This window comes from Oncorhynchus tshawytscha, unplaced genomic scaffold, assembly GCF_018296145.1.
Source record: "Oncorhynchus tshawytscha isolate Ot180627B unplaced genomic scaffold, Otsh_v2.0 Un_contig_12945_pilon_pilon, whole genome shotgun sequence".
Classification (NCBI taxonomy): domain Eukaryota; kingdom Metazoa; phylum Chordata; class Actinopteri; order Salmoniformes; family Salmonidae; genus Oncorhynchus; species Oncorhynchus tshawytscha.
Window position 1 is genome coordinate 26047 of NW_024608939.1, and position 26073 is coordinate 52119.

At 47.4% G+C, this 26073-nt stretch overlaps 1 protein-coding gene across 1 annotated transcript in view; it reads right to left on the reverse strand.

The window, feature by feature from the left end:
* Positions 1-15235, reverse strand: part of LOC121844010 (cell surface glycoprotein 1-like) — a gene marked incomplete at its 3' end in the record, with an annotated part of 31970 nt that extends 16735 nt beyond the window's left edge. The window contains exons 1-3 of the mRNA XM_042313879.1: positions 15026-15235; positions 11047-13732; positions 9790-9890 (exon numbers count right to left, since the gene is read on the reverse strand). Of these exons, the coding sequence (XP_042169813.1) occupies positions 9790-9890; positions 11047-13732; positions 15026-15235 (2997 nt within the window). The remainder of the gene's footprint in view (positions 1-9789; positions 9891-11046; positions 13733-15025) is intronic.
* Positions 15236-26073: the final 10838 nt, after the last annotated feature.

Here is a 26073-nt window from a genome sequence, read left to right on the forward strand (position 1 = left end):
ATGAGTCTTGTGGTTCACTGTACTGTATGTAATAGATACTGGACACTGTCATGAGTCTTGTGGTTCACTGTACTGTATGTAATAGATACTGGACACTGTCATGAGTCTAGTGGTTCACTGTACTGTATGTAATAGATACTGGACACTGTCATGAGTCTTGTGGTTCACTGTACTGTATGTAATAGATACTGGACACTGTCATGAGTCTACCATCCTCCTAGTGGTTCACTGTACTGTATGTAATAGATATTGGTCACTGTCATGAGTCTAGTAGTTCACTGTACTGTATGTAATAGATACTGGACACTGTCATGAGTCTAGTAGTTCACTGTACTGTATGTAATAGATACTGGACACTGTCATGAGTCTAGTAGTTCACTGTACTGTATGTAATAGATACTGGACACTGTCATGAGTCTAGTAGTTCACTGTACTGTATGTAATAGATACTGGACACTGTCATGAGTCTAGTGGTTCACTGCACTGTATGTAATAGATACTGGACACTGTCATGAGTCTAGTGGTTCAATGTACTGTATGTAATAGATACTGGACACTGTCATGAGTCTAGTAGTTCACTGTACTGTATGTAATAGATACTGGACACTGTCATGAGTCTAGTGGTTCAATGTACTGTATGTAATAGATACTGGACACTGTCATGAGTCTAGTAGTTCACTGTACTGTATGTAATAGATACTGGACACTGTCATGAGTCTAGTAGTTCACTGTACTGTATGTAATAGATACTGGACACTGTCATGAGTCTAGTGGTTCACTGTACTGTATGTAATAGATACTGGACACTGTCATGAGTCTACCATCCTCCTAGTGGTTCACTGTACTGAATGTAATAGATACTGGACACTGTCATGAGTCTAGTGGTTCACTGTACTGAATGTAATAGATACTGGACACTGTCATGAGTCTACCATCCTCCTAGTGGTTCAATGTACTGTATGTAATAGATACTGGACACTGTCATGAGTCTAGTAGTTCACTGTACTGTATGTAATAGATACTGGACACTGTCATGAGTCTAGTGGTTCAATGTACTGTATGTAATAGATACTGGACACTGTCATGAGTCTAGTAGTTCACTGTACTGTATGTAATAGATACTGGACACTGTCATGAGTCTAGTAGTTCACTGTACTGTATGTAATAGATACTGGACACTGTCATGAGTCTAGTGGTTCACTGTACTGTATGTAATAGATACTGGACACTGTCATGAGTCTTGTGGTTCACTGTACTGTATGTAATAGATACTGGACACTGTCATGAGTCTTGTGGTTCACTGTACTGTATGTAATAGATACTGGACACTGTCATGAGTCTAGTGGTTCACTGTACTGTATGTAATAGATACTGGACACTGTCATGAGTCTTGTGGTTCACTGTACTGTATGTAATAGATACTGGACACTGTCATGAGTCTACCATCCTCCTAGTGGTTCACTGTACTGTATGTAATAGATATTGGACACTGTCATGAGTCTAGTAGTTCACTGTACTGTATGTAATAGATACTGGACACTGTCATGAGTCTAGTAGTTCACTGTACTGTATGTAATAGATACTGGACACTGTCATGAGTCTAGTAGTTCACTGTACTGTATGTAATAGATACTGGACACTGTCATGAGTCTAGTAGTTCACTGTACTGTATGTAATAGATACTGGACACTGTCATGAGTCTAGTGGTTCACTGCACTGTATGTAATAGATACTGGACACTGTCATGAGTCTAGTGGTTCAATGTACTGTATGTAATAGATACTGGACACTGTCATGAGTCTAGTAGTTCACTGTACTGTATGTAATAGATACTGGACACTGTCATGAGTCTAGTGGTTCAATGTACTGTATGTAATAGATACTGGACACTGTCATGAGTCTAGTGGTTCACTGTACTGTATGTAATAGATACAGGACACCGTCATGAGTCTAGTGGTTCACTGTACTGTATGTAATAAACTCAGCAAAAAAATAAATGTGCTGTCACTGTCACCCTGCAGGGTTTTTTTTCAGCAAACTTAAACATATTAACTATTTGTATGAACATAACAAGATTTAACAACTGAGACATAAACTGAACAAATTCCACAGACATGTGACTAACAGAAATGGAATAATGTGTCCCTGAACAAAGGGGAGGTCAAAATCAAAAGTAACAGTCAGTATCTGGTGTGGCCACCAGCTGCATTAAGTACTGCAGTGCATCTCCTCCTCATCAACTGTACCAGATTTGCCAATTCTTGCTGTGAGATGTTACCCCACTCTTCCACCAAGGCACCTGCAAGTTCCAAGACATTTCTGGGGGAATGGCCCTAGCCCTCACCCTCCGATCCAAAGGTCCCAGATCCGGGCTCTTCGCTGACCATGTCAGAACACTGACATTCCTGTCTTGCAGGAAATCACACACAGAACGAGCAGTATGGCTGGTGGCGTTGTCATGCTGGAGGGTCATGTCAGGATGAGCCTGCAGGAAGGGTACCACATGAGGGAGGAGGATGTCTTCCCTGTAAGCCTCCCTATACTGGCTTCCTGTTAAGGCAAGGGCTGATTTCAAGGTTTTACTGCTAACCTACAAAGCATTACATGGGCTTGCTCCTACCTATCTCTCTGATTTGGTCCTGCGGTACATACCTACACGTACGCTACGGTCACAAGACGCAGGCCTCCTAATTGTCCCTAGAATTTCTAAGCAAACAGCTGGAGGCAGGGCTTTCTCCTATAGAACTCGATTTTTATGGAACGGTCTGCCTACCCATGTCAGAGACGCAAACTCGGTCTCAACCTTTAAGTTTTTACTGAAGAGTCATCTCTTCAGTGGGTCATATGATTGAGTGTAGTCTGGCCCAGGAGTGTGAAGGTGAACGGAAAGGCACTGGGTCAACAAATCGCCCTTGCTGTCTCTGCCTGGCCGGTTCCCCTCTTTCCACTGGGATTCTCTGCCTCTAACCCTATTACAGGGGCTGAGTCACTGGCTTACTGGTGCTCTTTCATGCCGTCCCTAGGAGGGGTGTGTCACTTGTGTGGGTTGAGTCACTGACGTGATCTTCCTGTCTGGGTTGGCGCCCCCTCTTGGGTTTTGCCGTGGCAGAGATCTTTGTGGGCTATACTCGGCCTTGTCTCAGGATGGTAAGGTGTTGGTTGAAGATATCCCTCTAGTGGTGTGGGGGCTGTGCTTTGGCAAAGTGGGTGGGGTTATATCCTTCCTGTTTGACCCTGTCCGGGGTAACATCGGATGGGGCCACAGTGTCTCCTGACCCCTCCTGTCTCAGCCGCCTGTATTTATGCTGCAGTAGTTTATGTGTCGAGGGGCTAGGGTCAGTCTGTTATCCGGTGTCCTGTGTGAATTTAAGTATGCTCTCTCTTTCTCTCTTTCTCTCTTTCTTTCTCTATGCACACTAGGTAAGACCTGGGAGGACCATCCCCTGTATTTTGGTTAGCGCGCCAGGTGGCGTTAAGGTTAGGTAAGTGGTGGGTAGGTAGGAGAGGGTAGGTAAGGTAGGAGAGGGTAGGTAAGGTAGGAGAGGGTAGGAGAGGGTAGGTAAGGTAGGAGAGGGTAGGTAAGGTAGGAGAGGGTAGGAGAGGGTAGGTAAGGTAGGAGAGGGTAGGTAAGGTAGGGAGAGGGTAGGTAAGGTAGGAGAGGGTAGGTAAGGTAAGAGAGGGTAGGAGAGGGTAGGTAAGGTAGCAGAGGGTAGGTAAGGAGAGGGGGCTCCTTTGCTTTGGTTCCGTCCAGCCCCTTTTCCTCAATTTACCGTGTGAAGGAGGAAATTAATTCCCAGTAAACGGTAATATTCTCTGCCTCTGTCATCCTTACCCGCACCTACAGTCACATACCTCTATACCTCCACCTACAGTCACATACCTCTATACATACACCTACAGTCACATACCTCTATACCTCCACCTACAGCCACATACCTCTATACCCGCACCTACAGTCACATACCTCTATACCTCCACCTACAGTCACATACCTCTATACCTCCACCTACAGTCACATACCTCTATACATACACCTACAGTCACATACCTCTATACATACACCTACAGTCACATACCTCTATACCCGCACCTACAGTCACATACCTCTATACCTCCACCTACAGTCACATACCTCTATACCCGCACCTACAGTCACATACCTCTATACCCGCACCTACAGTCACATACCTCTATACCTCCACCTACAGTCACATACCTCCACCTACAGTCACATACCTCTATACATCAACCTACAGTCACATACCTCTATACCTCCACCTACAGTCACATACCTCTATACCCGCACCTACAGTCACATACCTCTATACCCGCACCTACAGTCACATACCTCTATACCTCCACCTACAGTCACATACCTCCACCTACAGTCACATACCTCTATACCTCCACCTACAGTCCCATACCTCCACCTACAGTCGCATACCTCTATACCCGCACCTACAGTCACATACCTCTATACCTCCACCTACAGTCACATACCTCTATACCTCCACCTACAGTCACATACCTCTTTACCTCCACCTACAGTCACATACCTCTATACATCAACCTACAGTCACATACCTCTATACATCAACCTACAGTCACATACCTCTTTACATCAACCTACAGTCACATACCTCTTTACCTCCACCTACAGTCCCATACCTCCACCTACAGTCACATACCTCTTTACATCAACCTACAGCCACATACCTCTATACCTCCACCTACAGTCCCATACCTCCACCTACAGTCCCATACCTCCACCTACAGTCACATACCTCTTTACATCAACCTACAGCCACATACCTCTATACCTCCACCTACAGTCCCATACCTCCACCTACAGTCACATACCTCTTTACATCAACCTACAGCCACATACCTCTATACCTCCACCTACAGTCCCATACCTCTCTACCTCCACCTACAGTCCCATACCTACACCTACAGTCACATACCTCTTTACATCAACCTACAGTCACATACCTCTTTACATCAACCTACAGTCACTTACCTCTTTACATCAACCTACAGTCCCATACCTCTATACCTCCACCTACAGTCCCATACCTCCACCTACAGTCACATACCTCCACCTACAGTCACATACCTCTTTACCTCCACCTACAGTCCCATACCTCCACCTACAGTCCCATACCTCCACCTACAGTCACATACCTCTTTACATCAACCTACAGCCACATACCTCTATACCTCCACCTACAGTCCCATACCTCCACCTACAGTCACATACCTCTTTACCTCCACCTACAGTCCCATACCTCTCTACCTCCACCTACAGTCACATACCTCTTTACCTCCACCTACAGTCCCATACCTCTCTACATGCACCTACAGTCCCATACCTCCACCTACAGTCACATACCTCTATACCTCCACCTACAGTCACATACCTCTTTACATCAACCTACAGCCACATACCTCTATACCTCCACCTACAGTCCCATACCTCCACCTACAGTCACATACCTCTATACCTCCACCTACAGTCCCATACCTCCACCTACAGTCACATACCTCTTTACATCAACCTACAGCCACATACCTCTATACCTCCACCTACAGTCCCATACCTCTCTACCTCCACCTACAGTCCCATACCTCCACCTACAGTCACATACCTCTTTACATCAACCTACAGTCACATACCTCTTTACATCAACCTACAGTCACATACCTCTTTACATCAACCTACAGTCCCATACCTCTATACCTCCACCTACAGTCACATACCTCTATACCTCCACCTACAGTCCCATACCTCCACCTACAGTCACATACCTCTTTACATCAACCTACAGCCACATACCTCTATACCTCCACCTACAGTCCCATACCTCCACCTACAGTCCCATACCTCCACCTACAGTCACATACCTCTTTACCTCCACCTACAGTCCCATACCTCCACCTACAGTCCCATACCTCCACCTACAGTCACATACCTCTTTACATCAACCTACAGCCACATACCTCTATACCTCCACCTACAGTCCCATACCTCCACCTACAGTCACATACCTCTTTACCTCCACCTACAGTCCCATACCTCTCTACCTCCACCTACAGTCACATACCTCTTTACCTCCACCTACAGTCCCATACCTCTCTACATGCACCTACAGTCCCATACCTCCACCTACAGTCACATACCTCTATACCTCCACCTACAGTCCCATACCTCTTTACCTCCACCTACAGTCCCATACCTCTTTACATCCACCTACAGTCCCATACCGCTTTACCTCCACCTACAGTCCCATACCTCCACCTACAGTCCCATACCTCTCTACCTCCACCTACAGTCACATACCTCTTTACATCAACCTACAGCCACATACCTCTATACCTCCACCTACAGTCCCATACCTCCACCTACAGTCACATACCTCTTTACCTCCACCTACAGTCCCATACCTCTCTACCTCCACCTACAGTCACATACCTCTTTACCTCCACCTACAGTCCCATACCTCTCTACATGCACCTACAGTCCCATACCTCCACCTACAGTCACATACCTCTATACCTCCACCTACAGTCCCATACCTCTTTACCTCCACCTACAGTCCCATACCTCTTTACATCCACCTACAGTCCCATACCTCTTTACCTCCACCTACAGTCCCATACCTCTTTACCTCCACCTACAGTCCCATACCTCCACCTACAGTCACATACCTCTTTACCTCCACCTACAGTCCCATACCTCTCTACCTCCACCTACAGTCACACACCTCTTTACATCAACCTGCAGCCACATACCTCTATACCTCCACCTACAGTCCCATACCTCCACCTACAGTCACATACCTCTTTACCTCCACCTACAGTCCCATACCTCCACCTACAGTCACATACCTCTTTACCTCCACCTACAGTCACATACCTCTTTACCTCCACCTACAGTCACATAACTCTTTACCTCCACCTACAGTCACATACCTCTTTACCTCCACCTACAGTGTAGCAGGGTGTTGCGTAGCAGACCCTGCTGCTCTGAGCTCTGTGATTGGTGATTGAGGTGTGACCGGACCCTGCTGCTCTGAGCTCTCTGTGATTGGTGATTGAGGTGTGACCGGACCCTGCTGCTCTGAGCTCTCTGTGATTGGTGATTGAGGTGTGACCGGACCCTGCTGCTCTGAGCTCTGTGATTGATGATTGAGGTGTGACCGGACCCTGCTGCTCTGAGCTCTGTGATTGGTGATTGAGGTGTGACCGGACCCTGCTGCTCTGAGCTCTCTGTGATTGGTGATTGAGGTGTGACCGGACCCTGCTGCTCTGAGCTCTCTGTGATTGGTGATTGAGGTGTGACCGGACCCTGCTGCTCTGAGCTCTGTGATTGATGATTGAGGTGTGACCGGACCCTGCTGCTCTGAGCTCTCTGTGATTGTTGATTGAGGTGTGACCGGACCCTGCTGCTCTGAGCTCTGTGATTGGTGATTGAGGTGTGACCGGACCCTGCTGCTCTGAGTTCTGTGATTGGTGATTGAGGTGTGACCGGACCCTGCTGCTCTGAGCTCTCTGTGATTGGTGATTGAGGTGTGACCGGACCCTGCTGCTCTGAGCTCTCTGTGATTGGTGATTGAGGTGTGACCGGACCCTGCTGCTCTGAGCTCTCTGTGATTGGTGATTGAGGTGTGACCGGAGCCTGCTGCTCTGAGCTCTCTGTGATTGGGGATTGAGGTGTGACCAGAGCCTGCTGCTCTGAGCTCTGTGATTGAGGTGTGATGGTGGGCTGTGAGTTTGGGTGACTTGTTTAGTTTGCGTGTGTTCAGTAGGCTGCAGTGTACAAGATGGCTGCCTCAGCAGTCTCCCAGTTTATTGAAGCGCCCTCTGTTGATCGGTTGGTGGGGTTGCGTAAAGTAGATCTTTGCCCCATAGCTGACCATTATGGACTCTTCATCCCTGGGAAAGCCCTAAAGGCTGAGCTTGTGGTGCTAGTCAGGGAGGGTTTAGTGAGAACACATTTTCTTGTTGAAAGATGAGATGAGAGAGGAGATGGGTAGACCATCTGATGCCAAGTCGGAGGACGGTGTGGAGAAAGGGGTTGCTCGTACCCCCTTTACATTTCCCAGATTCAACCCTTTCTCTTCTGCTTTCGGTTGCTCAGACGGGACCGCTAGGCTGATGGTGAGGCTGGTCCGTTTGGAAATCAAGCAAAAAGATTAAGAGCGAGATAGACAGATGACATTTGATTTAGAAATGAGGAAAATGGATAACGACAAGGAGGTGAGGATCCGACAGCTGGAGCCGCTGGCGCCAGTGCGACTCCACAACCTGCTCTTCATCACTTCGATGTCAGTACAAATACAGCTCCCTCCGGGAGGCGGAAGCTGTTTCCTATTTCTCTGCATTTGAGCGTGTGGCCGCTGCGCTGCATTGGCCACTCGAGGTTTGGCTGCTCCTGTTGCAATGTAAATTGTCTGGGAAAGCCCAGGAAGTGGTAGCTGCCCTCTCCCTGGAAGACAGTTTACACTACGATACAGTTAAAACTACCGTGTTGTGGGCTTATGAGTTGGTGCCTGAAGCTTTTAGGCAGCGCTTCAGGAACCACAAAAAAAAAAAAAAAAAAAAAACCTCTCACTGTACGTTTGAGTTTGCAAGGGACAAAGAGTCCCTGTTTAATCGCAGGTGTTCAGCCGGCAAAGCTAACACTGGCTAGAGGACCAGGCAGAGACCTCTCAAAGGAGAGGAGAGTAGAGCAAAGGAGAGGAGAGCAGGAGTCATTCATAGAGAAGTTATCTACCATCCCCCATTATCATTTACACAAAGCAAACCACCCTGAAGCCACAGTTTGACCAGCAGTTTTTCATCATCTCTATTGTTATTCTCTATTCAAACATCAAACTATTACAGTGACAAATAAATGATCCCTATTTAAAATCTTCCTGATGTACCCATCCCGTTAGCAGGATCATTTTCGTCAACATCCGCTGAATTACAGGGCGCCAAATTAAATTACTAAAACTATAAAAATGTTCATGTCAAGTGCAATACATCAAAACACAGCTTAGCTTGTTGTTAATCCACCTGGCGTGTCAGATTTTAAAAAGCTTTTCGATGAAAGCATTCCAAGCGTTTATGTAAGGACAAAACATTACAAACAGCTAGCAGCAAAGTAGATTGTTCACTAAAGTCAGAAAAGCAATAAAATGAATCGCTTACCTTTGATGATCTTCAGATGTTTGCACTCACGAGACTCCCAGTTACACAATAAATGTTCCTTTTGTTCCATAAAGATGATTTTTATATCCAAAAAACCTCCATTGGTTGGCGCATTATGTTCAGAAATCCACAGGCTCGAGCGGTCAAGACCAGGCAGACAAAAATTCCAAATAGTATCCGTAAAGTTTGTAGAAACATGTCAAACATTTTTTATAATCAAGCCTCAGGTTGTTTTTACAATATATAATCGATAATATTTCAACTGGACTGTACTTTCTTCAATAGGAGAGAGAGAGAAAATGTCTGCTCCAAACTGTTGCGCATGCAAAACGCTGCTGGCACCCAGCCATCCAATTTTCAAGAAAAACAGCACTTCCTGGTTTGATTTTCCTCAGGTTTTCGTATGCAATATCAGTTCTGTTATACTCACAGACAATATTTTGACAGGTTTGGAAACTTTAGTGTTTTCTATCCTAATCTGACAATTATATGCATATTCTGGGCCTGAGAAATAGGCAGTTTCATTTGGGTATGTTTTTCATCCAAACATCAAATACTGCCCCCTACACTCAACAGGCTAAAGAAAAGTCTTACCTTGTGGAAAACACTGTCCTCTCCTGTGCTGAAGATGCTCTCAGTGTCGCTGTCTGAGTCTTTGTGGAGAGTAGTGCTGAAACTACTCACACTCTGACAGTCTGCAACCAGAACAACACAACAGGACAACAGGTTAGAGATGGGAACAGACAACCGTCTTCAGAAGGTCCTATTTATGCAGACAGGAACATACAGTCGTACTGTTACCCTGGTAAGAGGAACACCAGTCATACTGTTACCCTGGTAAGAGGAACACCAGTCGTACTGTTACCCTGGTAAGAGGAACACCAGTCATACTGTTACCCTGGTAAGAGGAACACCAGTCATACTGTTACCCTGGTAAGAGGAACACCAGTCGTACTGTTACCATGGTAAGAGGAACACCAGTCATACTGTTACCCTGGTAAGAGGAACACCAGTCGTACTGTTACCCTGGTAAGAGGAACACCAGTCATACTGTTACCCTGGTAAGAGGAACACCAGTCATACTGTTACCCTGGTAAGAGGAACACCAGTCATACTGTTACCCTGCTAAGAGGACCACCAGTCATACTGTTACCCTGGTAAGAGGAACACCAGTCCTACTGTTACCCTGGTAAGAGGACCACCAGTCGTACTGTTACCCTGGTAAGAGGAACACCAGTCCTACTGTTACCCTGGTAAGAGGAACACCAGTCGTACTGTTACCCGGGTAAGAGTCATACTGAACTTCTCATCTGAAATGGAACTAATCCATACTGTCATCTGATCTGAAATGGAACTAATCCATTCTGTCATCTGATCTGAAATGGAACTAATCCATACTGTCATCTCATCTGAAATGGAACTAATCCATACTGTCATCACATCTGAAATGGAACTAATCCATACTGTCATCTCATCTGAAATGGAACTAATCCATACTGTCATCTCATCTGAAATGGAACTAATCCATACTGTCATCTCATCTGAAATGGAACTAATCCATACTGTCATCACATCTGAATTGGAACTAATCCATACTGTCATCTCATCTGAAATGGAACTAATCCATACTGTCATCACATCTGAAATGGAACTAATCCATACTGTCATCTGATCTGAAATGGAACTAATCCATACTGTCATCTGATCTGAACTGGAACCAATCCATACTGTCTTCTGATCTGAAATGGAACTAATCCATACTGTCATCTGATCTGAAATGGAACTATTAAGAAGGCAAGAAGCCTTGCCTTCAACAGGGACAGTAAGGTGACTTGATACAAGAAGCCTTACCTTCAACAGGGACAGTAAGGTGACTTGCAGAACAGACAGCATCTGTTCGGTTCTCAGGTAGATTCTCAGGTAGGATCTCATGCAGGTTCCCAGATAGAATCTCAGGTAGGTTTTCAGGTAGGTCCTCAGGTTGGATCTCAGGTGGGATCTCAGGTGCGTTCTCAGGTCCGTTCTCAGGTAGAATCTCAGGGAGGTTCGCAGGTGCGTTCTCAGTTAGGTTCTCAGGTAGGTTTTCAGGTAGGTTCTCAGGTAGGATCTCAGGTTGGATCTCAGGTAGGATCTCAGGTGCGTTCTCTGGTGTGTTCTCTGGTGCGTTCTCATTTAGATTCTCAGGTAGATTCTCTGGTAGGTTCTCGTTTAGGTTCTCAGGTAGGTTCTCAGGTATGTTCTCAGGTGACACTGGACTGTTAGGTGGGACATCCCCTGTATATGTGGACACCACTACAGCAGTGACATCATCTCCATCTCCACAGTCTGACCACGTCACAGAGGGGTCGAGGGTCAGGGTTAGGGTCACAGAGTAGTCGAGGGTTACAGAGGGGTTGAGGTTGAGGGCTTGGTCTGTAGCAGGTTGACTGTCTGAGTGTCCTGACCCCTCCTCCGCCCTGGTGCCACAGGACTCCTGATTCACTGTCCTTGCAGAGGGGTCTCCAATGTGTTCCCCTAGAACTGAGGGGGGCTCACTAGGTCTCCGTAGGACCTCCGTTATCTCCATCTCTACACCCTCTCCACCCTCCTCTCCATCCTTCTCTCCACCTGCTCCACCAGACGCTCCCCCAGAGTTGGAGCCTGTTTCTGGGGGCGGGAGGTCTCCATCCATGGGGGTAGTCCCATCCCTGTCCTCTGGAGGGGACTCACTGTCCTGCAAGTCTGTCTGGTGGTCTGTCTGGAGGTCTGCAGGTACAGACACTCTCCCCTCTGTTACCTCTGACCCTAACACACCCTCCATGATCTCAGCTCTGAGGCCAGAGTCACCAGCCTCTATGGGCTTGCCCTGTCTGACATCCTGTCTCTCACCTTCTCTGTCACCCTGTCTGTAACTGCCCTCTAGTGGCAGTTCCCCCTCGAACACCTGCTCTGACTGAGGCTCTGATGAGGACTCTGAGTGATGCTCTATTGCGGGCTCTAGTGTCAGCTCTAATAGGGGTTCTGGTATGTAGGGCTCTAGTGTCGGCTCTAACAGGGGTTCAGGGTCTAACAGGGGTTCTGGTGGTGTAGACTCTAACAGGGGTTCAGGGTCTAACAGGGGTTCTGTTGGTGTAGTCTCTAACAGGGGTTCTGGTGTGTAGGGCTCTAACAGGGGTTCAGGGTCTAACAGGGGTTCTGTTGGTGTAGTCTCTAACAGGGGTTCTGGTGGTGTAGGCTCTAACAGGGGTTCTGGTGGTGTAGTCTCTAACAGGGGTTCAGGCTCTAACAGGGGTTCAGGCTCTAACAGGGGTTCTGGTGGTGTAGGCTCTAACAGGGGTTCTGTTGGTGTAGGCTCTAACAGGGGTTCTGTTGGTGTAGACTCTAACAGGGGTTCAGGCTCTAACAGGGGTTCTGGTGGTGTAGGCTCTAACAGGGGTTCTGTTGGTGTAGGCTCTAACAGGGGTTCAGGCTCTAACAGGGGTTCAGGCTCTGACAGGGGTTCTGGTGGTGTAGGCTCTAACAGGGGTTCAGGCTCTAACAGGGGTTCAGGCTCTAACAGGGGTTCTGTTGGTGTAGTCTCTAACAGGGGTTCTGGTGGTGTAGGCTCTAACAGGGGTTCTGGTGGTGTAGGCTCTAACAGGGGTTCAGGCTCTAACAGGGGTTCAGGCTCTAACAAGGGTGCTGGTGGTGTATCAGCAGATTCTCTATCAGCAGGCCTACTTCCTGAGAACAGCAACGCTCCACAATTTAATACTGCTGTTACTGTACTGTCCATAGAGCCACTGATAGCTGAGATCTCAGCTGCATGGTCCATAGATGTTTCTACAGGGCCATAGGCATCTCCCATTTCTCTATCATCACAGTCCCCAGAATGGAGTCCAGTTTCCTGAGCCCCGTGGCTGCCCTTCTCAGAGGGGTGAAACTGTTCCTCTGTGGAGCCACCAGAGCCACCAGAGCCCTCCCCAGCCCTAGCAGAAGCTGTTTTCTTACTTTGTTCCAGTGGAGGTTCACCCTCACTGAGGCCCTCTATCTCTATAGGACATGATCTCACAGAGTCAGCTGTACCCTCCTGCATGTCCTGTCCATTGTCCAGGGTAGAAGGGTCTGACAGGGGAGAGGGGTCAGAGTCTGACAGACCCTTAGTGGTGGGGATAGAGTCTGTTGTGGTTAACCATTCACTGTCTGCAGGTTGGTCCTCTGGGTGAACAGTGTAACAGCCCTCCTGACAGCAGTCTGCAGGTTGGTCCTCTGGGTGAACGGTGTAACAGCTCTCCTGACAGCAGTCTGCAGGTTGGTCCTCTGGGTGAACAGTGTAACAGCTCTCCTGACAGCTGTCTGCTTCCCTCCCCACACAGCTCTTACCTTCCTGGAGACACTCCTTCAGGTCTGTGTATGAGGGATCTGAGTTGGCCACGTCTTCCAGGGACTGAGTGTGTCCCATGTCTTCTGTTGTTGCTGTGACTCCACTGAGGACAGGTGGATCTCTGTGATCTGTGTCTTTCTCCTCCTCCCCACTTCCTACTGTGCTCTCCTCCTCTCCTCCCTGGTTCTGCTGTTCCTGGTAAGGTAACAAGGTACCAGGGGTAGAGGAAGAGAAGTGTTAGGGTGGTAAGGTACCAGGGGTAGAGTAGTGTTAGGGTGGTAAGGTACCAGGGGTAGAGTAGTGTTAGGATGGTAAGGTACCAGGGGTAGAGTAGTGTTAGGGTGGTAAGGTACCAGGGGTAGAGTAGTGTTAGGGTGGTAAGGCACCAGGGGTAGAGGAAGAGAAGTGTTAGGGTGGTAAGGTACCAGGGGTAGAGTAGTGTTAGGGTGGTAAGGCACCAGGGGTAGAGGTAGAGTAGTGTTAGGATGGTAAGGTACCAGGGGTAGAGTAGTGTTAGGGTGGTAAGGTACCAGGGGTAGAGTAGTGTTAGGGTGGTGAGGTACCAGGGGTAGAGGTAGAGTAGTGTTAGGGTGGTAAGGTACCAGGGGTAGTGTAGTGTTAGGGTGGTAAGGTACCAGGGGTAGAGGTAGAGTAGTGTTAGGGTGGTAAGGTACCAGGGGTAGAGTAGTGTTAGGGTGGTGAGGTACCAGAGGTAGAGTAGTGTTAGGGTGGTAAGGTACCAGGGGTAGAGTAGTGTTAGGGTGGTAAGGTACCAGGGGTAGAGTAGTGTTAGGGTGGTAAGGTACCAGGGGTAGAGGTAGAGTAGTGTTAGGGTGGTAAGGTACCAGGGGTAGTGTAGTGTTAGGGTGGTAAGGTACCAGGGGTAGTGTAGTGTTAGGGTGGTAAGGTACCAGGGGTAGAGTAGTGTTAGGGTGGTAAGGTACCAGGGGTAGAGGTAGAGTAGTGTTAGGATGGTGAGGTACCAGTGGTAGAGTAGTGTTAGTTTGGTAAGGTACCAGGGGTAGAGGTAGAGTAGTGTTAGGGTGGTAAGGTACCAGGGGTAGAGGTAGAGTAGTGTTAGGGTGGTATGGTACCAGGGGTAGAGTAGTGTTAGGGTGGTAAGGTACCAGGGGTAGTGTAGTGTTAGGGTGGTAAGGTACCAGGGGTAGAGTAGTGTTAGTTTGGTAAGGTACCAGGGGTAGAGGTAGAGTAGTGTTAGGGTGGTAAGGTACCAGGGGTAGAGGTAGAGTAGTGTTAGGGTGGTAAGGTACCAGGGGTAGAGTAGTGTTAGGGTGGTAAGGTACCAGGGGTAGAGTAGTGTTAGGGTGGTAAGGTACCAGGGGTAGAGTAGTGTTAGGGTGGTAAGGTACCAGGGGTAGAGTAGTGTTAGGGTGGTAAGGTACCAGGGGTAGAGGTAGAGTAGTGTTAGGGTGGTAAGGTACCAGGGGTAGAGTAGTGTTAGGGTCGTCCCAGGGGTTCACAGCTCACCCTGACCAGGGGTCTCAGCTCCTCCACCAGTCTCTGAAGGGTAGGGGGGGCTGTGCCCGGTGCTGTGCCCACTGTCAGGGTGTGGGTGTTCAGCCTGGGAAGGTTACACACCACCCTGGAGCCGGTAGAGGATGGATGGACCGTCCCTCTGTAAGTCTTTGTCTCCGCTCTGTGTGGACCAAAATAAACTACCTGAAGACTCTGGGTCATGTGATTGGCCAACACAGTGGGGGAGGTAATGTGATTGGCCAACACTGTGATTCTCTGGGATTCTGTCAGGTAGTCAGACTGTGATTCTCTGGGATTGGCCAACACGTAGTGGGTAGGTCATGTGATTTTCCAACACAGCAGGGGTCAGCAGCCAACAGGTAGTGTTATTCATTGTCTGGTTTTACTAGTATTCTCTCAGGTAGTCAGACTGGGATTCTCTGGGATTCTCTCAGGTAGTCAGACTGGGATTCTCTGGGATTCTCTCAGGTAGTCAGACTGGGATTCTCTGGGATTCTCTCAGGTAGTCAGACTGTGATTCCCTCTGGCCACTGATACTACACTGAGACTTTGTTATTCTGACTGTGATTCCCTCTGGCCACTAGTCTCTGTAGACAGACAGGTTGCCTTCCACAATGTACCAATGTTCTGATTTACACGTCTGTTAAAGTTCCTGTGTCAGTTGGGACAGAGAGAAGTCGGGAACTCATGTGACAGGTGACATCACCGCCGTTTTCACCTGTTGCCCTAGTGTAAACATCCCCGCCCGGACACAAAGTGTTAGCTAGCTAGATGGAGAACACTGAGGTTATTTTAATGATACAACGTGTTAGCTAGCTAGATGGAGAACACTGAGGTTATTTTAATGATACAACGTGTTAGCTAGCCAGATGGAGAACACTGAGGTTATTTTAATGATACAACGTGTTAGCTAGCTAGATGGAGAACACTGAGGTTATTTTAATGATACAACGTGTTAGCTAGCTAGTTGGAGAACACTGAGGTTATTTCAATGACACAAAGTGTTAGCTAGCTAGATGGAGAACACTGAGGTTAAAGCTTGGTGTTAACATGGACATGAGAGTTGAACAGCTTGGTGTTAACATGGACATGAGAGTTGAACAGCTTGGTGTTAACATGGACATGAGAGTTGAACAGCTTGGTGTTAACATGGACATGAGAGTTGAACAGCTTGGTGTTAACATGGACATGAGAGTTGAACAGCTTGGTGTTAACATGGACATGAGAGTGAACAGCTTGGTGTTAACATGGACATGAGAGTTGAACAGCTTGGTGTTAACATGGACATGAGAGTGAACAGCTTGGTGTTAACATGGACATGAGAGTTGAACAGCTTGGTGTTAACATGGACATGAGAGTTGAACAGCTTGGTGTTAACATGGACATGAGAGTTGAACAGCTTGGTGTTAACATGGACATGAGAGTTGAACAGCTTGGTGTTAACATGGACATGAGAGTTGAACAGCTTGGTGTTAACATGGACATGAGAGTTGAACAGCTTGGTGTTAACATGGACATGAGAGTTGAACAGCTTGGTGTTAACATGGACATGAGAGTTGAACAGCTTGGTGTTAACATGGACATGAGAGTTGAACAGCTTGGTGTTAACATGGACATGAGAGTTGAACAGCTTGGTGTTAACATGGACATGAGAGTGAACAGCTTGGTGTTAACATGGACATGAGAGTGAACAGCTTGGTGTTAACATGGACATGAGAGTGAACAGCTTGGTGTTAACATGGACATGAGAGTGAACAGCTTGGTGTTAACATGGGCATGAGAGTTGAACAGCTTGGTGTTAACATGGCATGAGAGTTGAACAGCTTGGTGTTAACATGGACATGAGAGTTGAACAGCTTGGTGTTAACATGGACATGAGAGTTGAACAGCTTGGTGTTAACATGGACATGAGAGTGAACAGCTTGGTGTTAACATGGGCATGAGAGTTGAACAGCTTGGTGTTAACATGGACATGAGAGTTGAACAGCTTGGTGTTAACATGGACATGAGAGTTGAACAGCTTGGTGTTAACATGGACATGAGAGTTGAACATCTTGTTAGTTTCCTTCCACCATATTTCCTGCACCAGTCTAATCCTTCTAAATCCAACTCACATTGATGGTACGTTCAAGAAAACTCGGAACTAGGAAATCTTTGACCTCTGACTTCAGTAGGTTCAAGATAACGGAAATCTCCGACCTGAAGATCACGGATGAGACGATTTTTACCAATCTGAGTTTGTTTCTTTCTGAGTTCCCAATTGTCAGACATCACCACAACGTCCAGCTAGGAGAAACAACAACATGGTCTGTCCTTACTTTGTGAGGAGCTGGTGCAGGTCTCGGTGGCTCCGCTGCTGAGCGATGCTTGCAGGTGTGGCCCCCTGTCTGTTGGTCAGTCTGAGGGCTTCAGGGGCCCCTGGTTGCAGTAGGAGCCACACAGCTACCCTCTTAAGACCCCGCCGTGCTGCAAAGTGGACCAAAGTCTCCTGGGGCTCTGCAGGGATGGAGGGGGGGAAGGAAGGAGAAAAAGGGGAGGGAAGGAGCAAGAGAGCAAGAGAGAAAGAGAGAGAGGCTCTTAACTATGGAATTACACACTCAGTAAATAGACTGAAACTAAAAACATCCCAATGTTGGTTAGTGCTGATTTAGTGCTGATTTACTCTACCCTGGTTGGCTGGTTAGTACTGATTTACTCTACCCTGGTTGGCTGGTTAGTGCTGACTTACTCTACCCTGGTTGGCTGGTTAGTGCTGATTTACTCTACCCTGGTTGGCTGGTTAGTGCTGACTTACTCTACCCTGGTTGGCTGGTTAGTGATGACTTAGTCTACTCTGGTTGGCTGGTTAGTGCTGACTTACTCTACTCTGGTTGGCTGGTTAGTGCTGACTTACTGTACCCTGGTTGGCTGGTTAGTGCTGACGTACTCTACCCTGGTTGGCTGGTTAGTGCTGACTTACTCTACTCTGGTTGGCTGGTTAGTGCTGACTTATTCTCCCCTGTTTGGCTGGTTAGTGCTGTGTCTGTGAAGCTACACTGAGCTCGCTACAGGGAGGGAGGGCTGGTGGTGTTAGGACAGGACAGGTCAGGACAGGACAAGTCAGGACAGGACAGGACAGGTCAGGACAGGTCGGTACGTGTTAGTGGTACTGCTAGCCTGTGTGTGTCTACTGTTGTATTATCTCATTAACTGATCCCTGATCAGCTAGTTAGACCTGTCAGACTCCATGGTAGAGAGCTGTACTGTCTACTGTAGGGGAGAGGTGAATCACTGAGCACATAGCATGCTACTCCTGCTGTCTTATCTCATCAACTGATCCCTGATCACTACCCTCCTGTAGAGAGCTGTACTGTTACGTAGTTGAGAGGTGCTGGAGCAGCTAGTTCCTGCTGTATTATCTCATCAACTGACCTCACTACCCTCAGGCAGTGAGGGCGGAGCAGCCCAGGCAGTGATGCCAGGATGCTCTCGATTGTGCATCTGTAGAAGTTTGTGAGTGCTTTTGGTGACAAGCCGAATTTCTTCAGCCTCCTGAGGTTGAAGAGGCGCTGCTGCGCCTTCTTCACGATGCTGTCTGTGTGAGTGGACCAATTCAGTTTGTCTGTGATGTGTATGCCGAGGAATTTAAAACTTGCTACCCTCTCCACTACTGTTCCATCGATGTGGATAGGGGGTGTTCCCTCTGCTGTTTCCTGAAGTCCACAATCATCTCCTTAGTTTTGTTGACGTTGAGTGTGAGGTTATTTTCCTGACACCACACTCCGAGGGCCCTCACCTCCTCCCTGTAGGCCGTCTCGTCGTTGTTGGTAATCAAGCCTACCACTGTTGTTTCGTCCGCAAACTTGATGATTGAGTTGGAAACGTGCGTGGCCACGCAGTCGTGGGTGAACAGGGAGTACAGGAGAGGGCTCAGAACGCACCCTTGTGGGGCCCCAGTGTTGAGGATCAGCGGGGAGGAGATGTTGTTGCCTACCCTCACCACCTGGGGGCGGCCCGTCAGGAAGTCCAGTACCCAGTTGCACAGGGCGGGGTCGAGACCCAGGGTCTCGAGCTTGATGACGAGCTTGGAGGGTACTATGGTGTTGAATGCCGAGCTGTAGTCGATGAACAGCATTCTCACATAGGTATTCCTCTTGTCCAGATGGGTTAGGGCAGTGTGCAGTGTGGTTGAGATTGCATCGTCTGTGGACCTATTTGGGCGGTAAGCAGTGGGTCAAGGGTGGAGGTGATATGGTCCTTGACTAGTCTCTCAAAGCACTTCATGATGACGGAAGTGAGTGCTACGGGCGGTAGTCGTTTAGCTCAGTTACCTTAGCTTTCTTGGGAACAGGAACAATGGTGGCCATCTTGAAGCATGTGGGAACAGCAGACTGGTATAGGGATCGATTGAATACGTCCGTAAACACACCGGCCAGCTGGTCTGCGCATGCTCTGAGGGCGCGGCTGGGGATGCCGCCTAGGCCTGCAGCCTTGCGAGGGTTAACACGTTTAAATGTCTTACTCACCTCGGCTGCAGTGAAGGAGAGACCGCATGTTTTCGTTGCAGGCCATGTCAGTGGCACTGTATTGTCCTCAAAGCGGGCAAAAAGTTATTTAGTCTGCCTGGGAGCAAGACATCCTGGTCCGTGACTGGGCTGGATTTCTTCCTGTAGTCCGTGATTGACTGTAGACCCTGCCACATGCCTCTTGTGTCTGAGCCGTTGAATTGAGATTCTACTTTGTCTCTGTACTGACGCTTAGCTTGTTTGATAGCCTTGCGGAGGGAATAGCTGCACTGTTTGTATGGAGTCGTGGTCAGCTTTTCCGAAAGGGGGCGGGGCAGGGCCTTATATGCGTCGCGGAAGTTAGAGTAACAATGATCCAAGGTCTTTCCACCCCTGGTTGCGCAATCAATATGCTGATAAAATTTAGGGAGTCTTGTTTTCAGATTAGCCTTGTTAAAATCCCCAGCTACAATGAATGCAGCCTCAGGATGTATGGATTCCAGTTTGCAAAGAGTCAAATAAAGTTCATTCAGAGCCATCGATGTGTCTGCTACCCATACATCTCTGTTATGGATAGATAACTATTCATATTGTTCTTTGTTATAGAGGCAAAAACATTGGAGAAGTGGTTTACCCTTACATCTCCGTTATTGGTCTTTGATAGAGATAACATACATCTCTGGTTTGGATAGATATTCGTATTGGTCTTTGTTATAGAGGCAAAAAGATTGGAGAAGTGGTTTACCCATACATCTCTGGTTTGGATAGATAACTATTCGTATTGGTCTTTGTTATAGAGACAAAAAGATTGGAGAAGTGGTTTACCCATACATCTCTGGTTTGGATAGATAACTATTCGTATTGGTCTTTGTTATAGAGACAAAAAGATTGGAGAAGTGGTTTACCCATACATCTCCGTTATGGATAGATAACTGTTTAGTGTTTTCCATTTTCCCCAGAAGTGGTTTGATTCTATGGATTCTTCAGTTACATTGAGTTGATTTCTGATGTGCTGTTCCTTCTTTTTCCGTAGTGTATATCTGTGTTGTTTTAGTCATTCACCGTAGGGTCTCTATGTTTTTGGTTGGACAAAAATGTCTTTCTTAGGTTTTTGCAGTCTTCATCAAACCATTTGTCATTGTTCATTTTCATAGATTGCCTGCTTGACATTTTTACATTTGATAGGGAAGCTGAGAGGTAAAATATACTGTTTAGGTTTTCTACTGCCAAGTTTACACCTTCACTATTACAATGAAACATTTTGAAACATTTTGTCCAGGAAATTGTCTAGAAGGGATTGCATTTTTTGTTGCCCAATTGTTTTTAGGTAGGCTTCCACACTACTTTCCTTCCATCTATAACATGTCTTAATGTTATTCATTGGCTATGATGAAGTCTGTGTTCCTGCTCTTTAGGCCAAAGGCAGATGACCTCAGACCTTGTATATTCCAGGATGAAGATAGTAAAAGCTTGTGTTCCATAGTGTCTGTTTTTGTTTGGTTTAGGCCTCGGACCATCACAGTAGGTGTGAACAGAGCATGTTGAGCATCTGATACATACCTCTTAGGTTGCATGATGGGGGATGTAATAGTGAGGGTTGGGCCTGTTGCAGGATGGAGCTTGGGGGGGCGGGTGTTTTAGTGGGGTTTGGTCCTGTTGCAGGATGGGGCTGGGGCGGGTGTTTTAGTGGGGTTTGGGCCTGTTGCAGGATGGGGCTGGGGCGGGTGTTTTAGTGGGAGTTGGGCTGGGGGACCCTGTCTGTCCTCTGACAACAGCTCCAGGGCAAGTCTAGTGTTTGGGCAGGTGTATTAGTGGGGGTTTGGCATGTTGCAGGATGGGGTGTGGGGCTGGGGCGGGTGTATTAGTGAGGGTTGGGCGTGTTGCGGGATGGGTTTGGGCTGGGGCAGGTGTTTTAGTGGTGGTTGGGCCTGTTGCAGGATGGGGCGTGGGGCTGGGGCAGGTGTATTAGTGGTGGTTGGGCCTGTTGCAGGATGGGGCGTGGGGCTGGGGCGGGTGTATTAGTGGGGTTGGGCCTGTTGCAGGATGGCGTGGGGCGGGTGTTTTAGTGGGGTTTGGTCCTGTTGCAGGATGGGGCGTGGGGCTGGGGCGGGTGTATTAGTGGGGGTTGGGCCTGTTGCAGGATGGGGCGTGGGGCGGGTGTTTTAGTGGGGTTTGGCCCTGTTGCAGGATGGGGCTGGGGCGGGTGTTTTAGTGGGAGTTGGGGGGACCCTGTCTGTCCTCTGACAACAGCTCCAGGGCAAGTCTAGTGTTTGGGCACCTGAGCTTAGCCACTTTGTGTTTGGGAAAAAGTTCATTCCCTTGAATGTATTTGCCATTTCAATCAATGAGGAGCACAATTTCTGTCTGTCTGTCTGTCTGTCTGTCTGTCTGTCTGTCTGTCTGTCTGTCTGTCTGTCTGTCTGTCTGTCTGTCTGTCTGTCTGTCTGTCTGTCTGTCTGTCTGTCTGTCTGTCTGTCTGTCTGTCTGTCTGTCTGTCTGTCTGTCTGTCTGTCTGTCTGTCTGTCTCTGTCTCTCTGTCTCTGTCTGTCTCTCTCTCTCTCTCTCCCTCCTCTCTCTCTTCCCTCTCTCTCTCCTCCCTCCTCCCCCTCTCTCCCCCTCTCTCTCTTCCTCTCTCTCTCTCTCTCTCTCTCTCTCTCTCTCTCTGATAAACCAAGTAAATGTTGACTACGATGTTATACTGTAGGTGCTACCTTGAAATACATTCCCTCCCTCCCTCCTCCCTCCCTCCCTCCCTCCCTCCCTCCCTCCCTCCCTCCCTCCCTCCCTCCCTCCCTCCCTCCCTCCCTCCCTCCCTCCCTCCCTCCTCCCTCCCCCCTCCCTCCCTCACCAGTGATGTTCCTGAGGTGTGTCCCCAGTAGGTTCCACCCATCAGGCAGGTCCAGGTGTCTCAGTGCCAGGGACAGACTTTCATCCAGTCTCTCACATTCCTCCAGAGGGATCTGACACTCATCGAGTAACATCGCCCCCTCAAGGCCGTCTGGCCTCCCTGCAGTGCTCACCTAGGTTGAGGATACCAGGTGAGGACAATGTTACATTCACGTGCAGCGAGCTTTAAAAAATAAACATATTCATGGGACCACCTTTGTTCGAAATACTCTTGACTCAATGTTCATATTTTCAACCTAGATGCTCACCAGAAACTGGGCCATGTCAAAGGCCAGGTCCTGGACGAAGTTGAACCTCTGCTCCGCCACCGCCACCACAGACACCGGGGATTCACCGGCCGGGAGGTGGCCGGGTCGGGCCCTGCACAAGGTGACCTGCACCGCCTCACAGCAGTCATGGGCTGGGGGACAGAGATGAGAAGAGAGGAGAGGAGAGTGTTAGAGATGGGGAGAGGAGAGAGACAAATGCAGGAAGAGATATGAGGAGAGGAGAGAAATATGGGGGAAGTGAGATGAGGACAGGAGAGAGGAGGGAGACATATGGAGGAAGAGAGATGAGGAGAGGAGAGAAATATGGGGAAGAGAGATGAGGAGAGAGGAGAGAGACATATGGAGGAAATAGATGAGGACAGGAGAGAGGAGAGAGGCATATGGGGGAAATAGATGAGGACAGGAGAGAGGAGAGAGACATATGGGGAAATAGATGAGGACAGGAGAGAGGAGAGAGACATATGGGGGAAATAGATGAGGACAGGAGAGGGGGAATATGGGGAAATAGATGAGGACAGGAGAGAGGAGAGAGACATATGGGGAAATAGATGAGGACATATGGGGAAATAGATGAGGACAGGAGAGAGGAGAGAGACATATGGGGGAAATAGATGAGGACAGGAGAGAGGAGGATGGGGGAATAGATGAGGACAGGAGAGAGGAGAGAGACATATGGGGAAATAGATGAGGACAGGAGAGAGGAGAGAGACATATGGGGAAATAGATGAGGACAGGAGAGAGGATAGAGACATATGGGGAAATAGATGAGAGGAAATAGGTTTAGTTCCTGTCAAGTCAGCAGATACTCTTCCTGGGGTTTATTATGGATCCCCATTAGTTCCTGTCAAGGCAGCAGCTACTCTTTCTGGGGTTCATTATGGATCCCCATTAGTTCCTGCCAAGGCAGCAGCTACACTTCCTGGGGTTTATTATGGATCCCCATTAGTTCCTGACAAGGCAGCAGCTACTCTTCCAGGGGTTTATTATGGATCCCCATTAGTTCCTGTCAAGGCAGGAAATACTCTTCCTGGGGTTTATTATGGATCCCCATTCGTTCCTGCCAAGGCAGCAGCTACTCTTCCTGCGGTTTATTATGGATCCCCATTAGTTCCTGCCAAGGCAGCAGCTACTCTTCCAGGGGTTTATTATGGATCCCCATTACTTCCTGCCAAGGCAGCAGCTACTCTTCCTGGGGTTTATTATGGATCCCCATTAGTTCCTGACAAGGCAGCAGCTACTCTTCCTGGAGTTTATTATGGATCCCCATTAGTTCCTGTCAAGCCAGCAGATACTCTTCCTGGGGTTTATTATGGATCCTCATTAGTTCCTGCCAAGTCAGCAGCTACTCTTCCCGGGGTCCAAACACATTAAGGCACCTACATCACAAATACATTGCACTCAGAAAGTATTCAGACCCCTTGACAATTTCGAATTTGTTTTGACATTACAGCCTAATTCTCAAATGGATTAAATAAATATAAAATCCTTTTCAATCTACACACAATACCCCATGATGACAAAGCAAAAACTGGTTAAGACATTTTTGCAAATGTATAAATAATAAAAAAACAGAAATACCATATTTTCGTGCGTATTCATACCCTTTGCATTGAGACTCTAAATTGATCTCAGGTGCATCCTGTTTCCATTGATCATCGTTGAGCTGTTTCTACAACTTGATTGGAGTCCACCTGTGGTAAATTCAATTGATTTGGATTTGGAAAGGCACACACCTGTCTATATAAGGTCCCACAGTTGACAGTGCATGTCAGAGCAAAAATCAAACCATGAGGTCGAAGGAATTGTCTGTCGAGCTCCAAGACAGGATTGTGTTGAGGCACAGATCTGGGGAAGGGTACCAACACATTTCTGCAGCATTGAAGGGCCCCATCATTATATCACTCTTAATAAATGGAAGATGTTTGGAACCAGCAAGACTCTACCTAGATCTGGCCGCCCGGCCAAAATGAGCAGTCGGAGGAGAAGGGCCTTGGTCAGGGAGGTGACCAAGAACCCGATGGTCACCTTGACAGAGCTCTGGAGTTCCTCTGAGGAGATGGGAATCTTCCAGAAGGACAACCATCTCTGCACTCCACCAATCAGGCTTTTATGGTAGAATAGCCTGACGGAAGCCACTCCTCAGTAAAAGGCACATGATAGCCCGCTTGAGTTTGCCCGAAAGGCACCTAACGACTCTTAGACCATTAGAAACAAGATTCTCTGTTCTGATGAAACCAATATTGAACTCTTTGGCCTGAATGCAAAGAAGAATGGGAGAAACTCCCCAAATACAGGTGTGCCGAGTTGTAGTGTCATACCCGAGAAGACTCAAGGCTGTACTCGCTGCCAAAGGTGCTTCTGAGTAAAGGGTCTGAATAATTATGTAAATATAATATTGCCATTTTTTTATACTTTTTGCATCATCATTATGTTGTCTTGTGTATACTGATGTGTAGACTGATGTGTAGACTGATGTGTATATTGATGTGTAGATTGATGTGTAGACTGATGTGTAGACTGATGTGTAGATTGATGTGTAGACTGATGTGTATACTGATGTGTAGACTGATGTGTAGACTGATGTGTATATTGATGTGTAGATTGATGTGTAGACTGAAGTGTATATTGATGTGTAGACTGATGTGTATATTGATGTGTAGATTGATGTGTATATTGATGTGTAGACTGATTGATTGTGTATATTATGTAGACTGATGTGTAGATTGATGTGTATATTGATGTGTAGAATGATGTGTAGACTGATGTGTAGACTGATGTGTATATATTGATGTGATGTGTATATTGATGTGTAGATTGATGTGTATACTGATGTGTAGATTGATGTGTAGACTGATGTGTAGACTGATGTGTAGATTGATGTGTATACTGATGTGTAGACTGATGTGTATATTGATGTGTAGACTGATGTGTAGACTGATGTGTATATTGATGTGTAGATTGATGTGTAGATTGATGTGTAGATTGATGTGTAGATTGATGTGTAGACTGATGTGTAGATTGATGTGTAGATTGATGTGTAGACTGATGTGTAGATTGATGTGTAGACTGATGTGTATATTGATGTGTAGACTGATGTGTAGACTGATGTGTAGATTGATGTGTATATTGATGTGTAGATTGATGTGTAGACTGATGTGTATATTGATGTGTAGACTGATGTGTAGACTGATGTGTAGACTGATGTGTAGATTGATGTGTAGACTGATGTGTAGATTGATGTGTAGATTGATGTGTAGACTGATGTGTAGACTGATGTGTAGATTGATGTGTAGACTGATGTGTAGACTGATGTGTAGATTGATGTGTAGACTGATGTGTAGATTGATGTGTAGACTGATGTGTATTGATGTGTGACTGA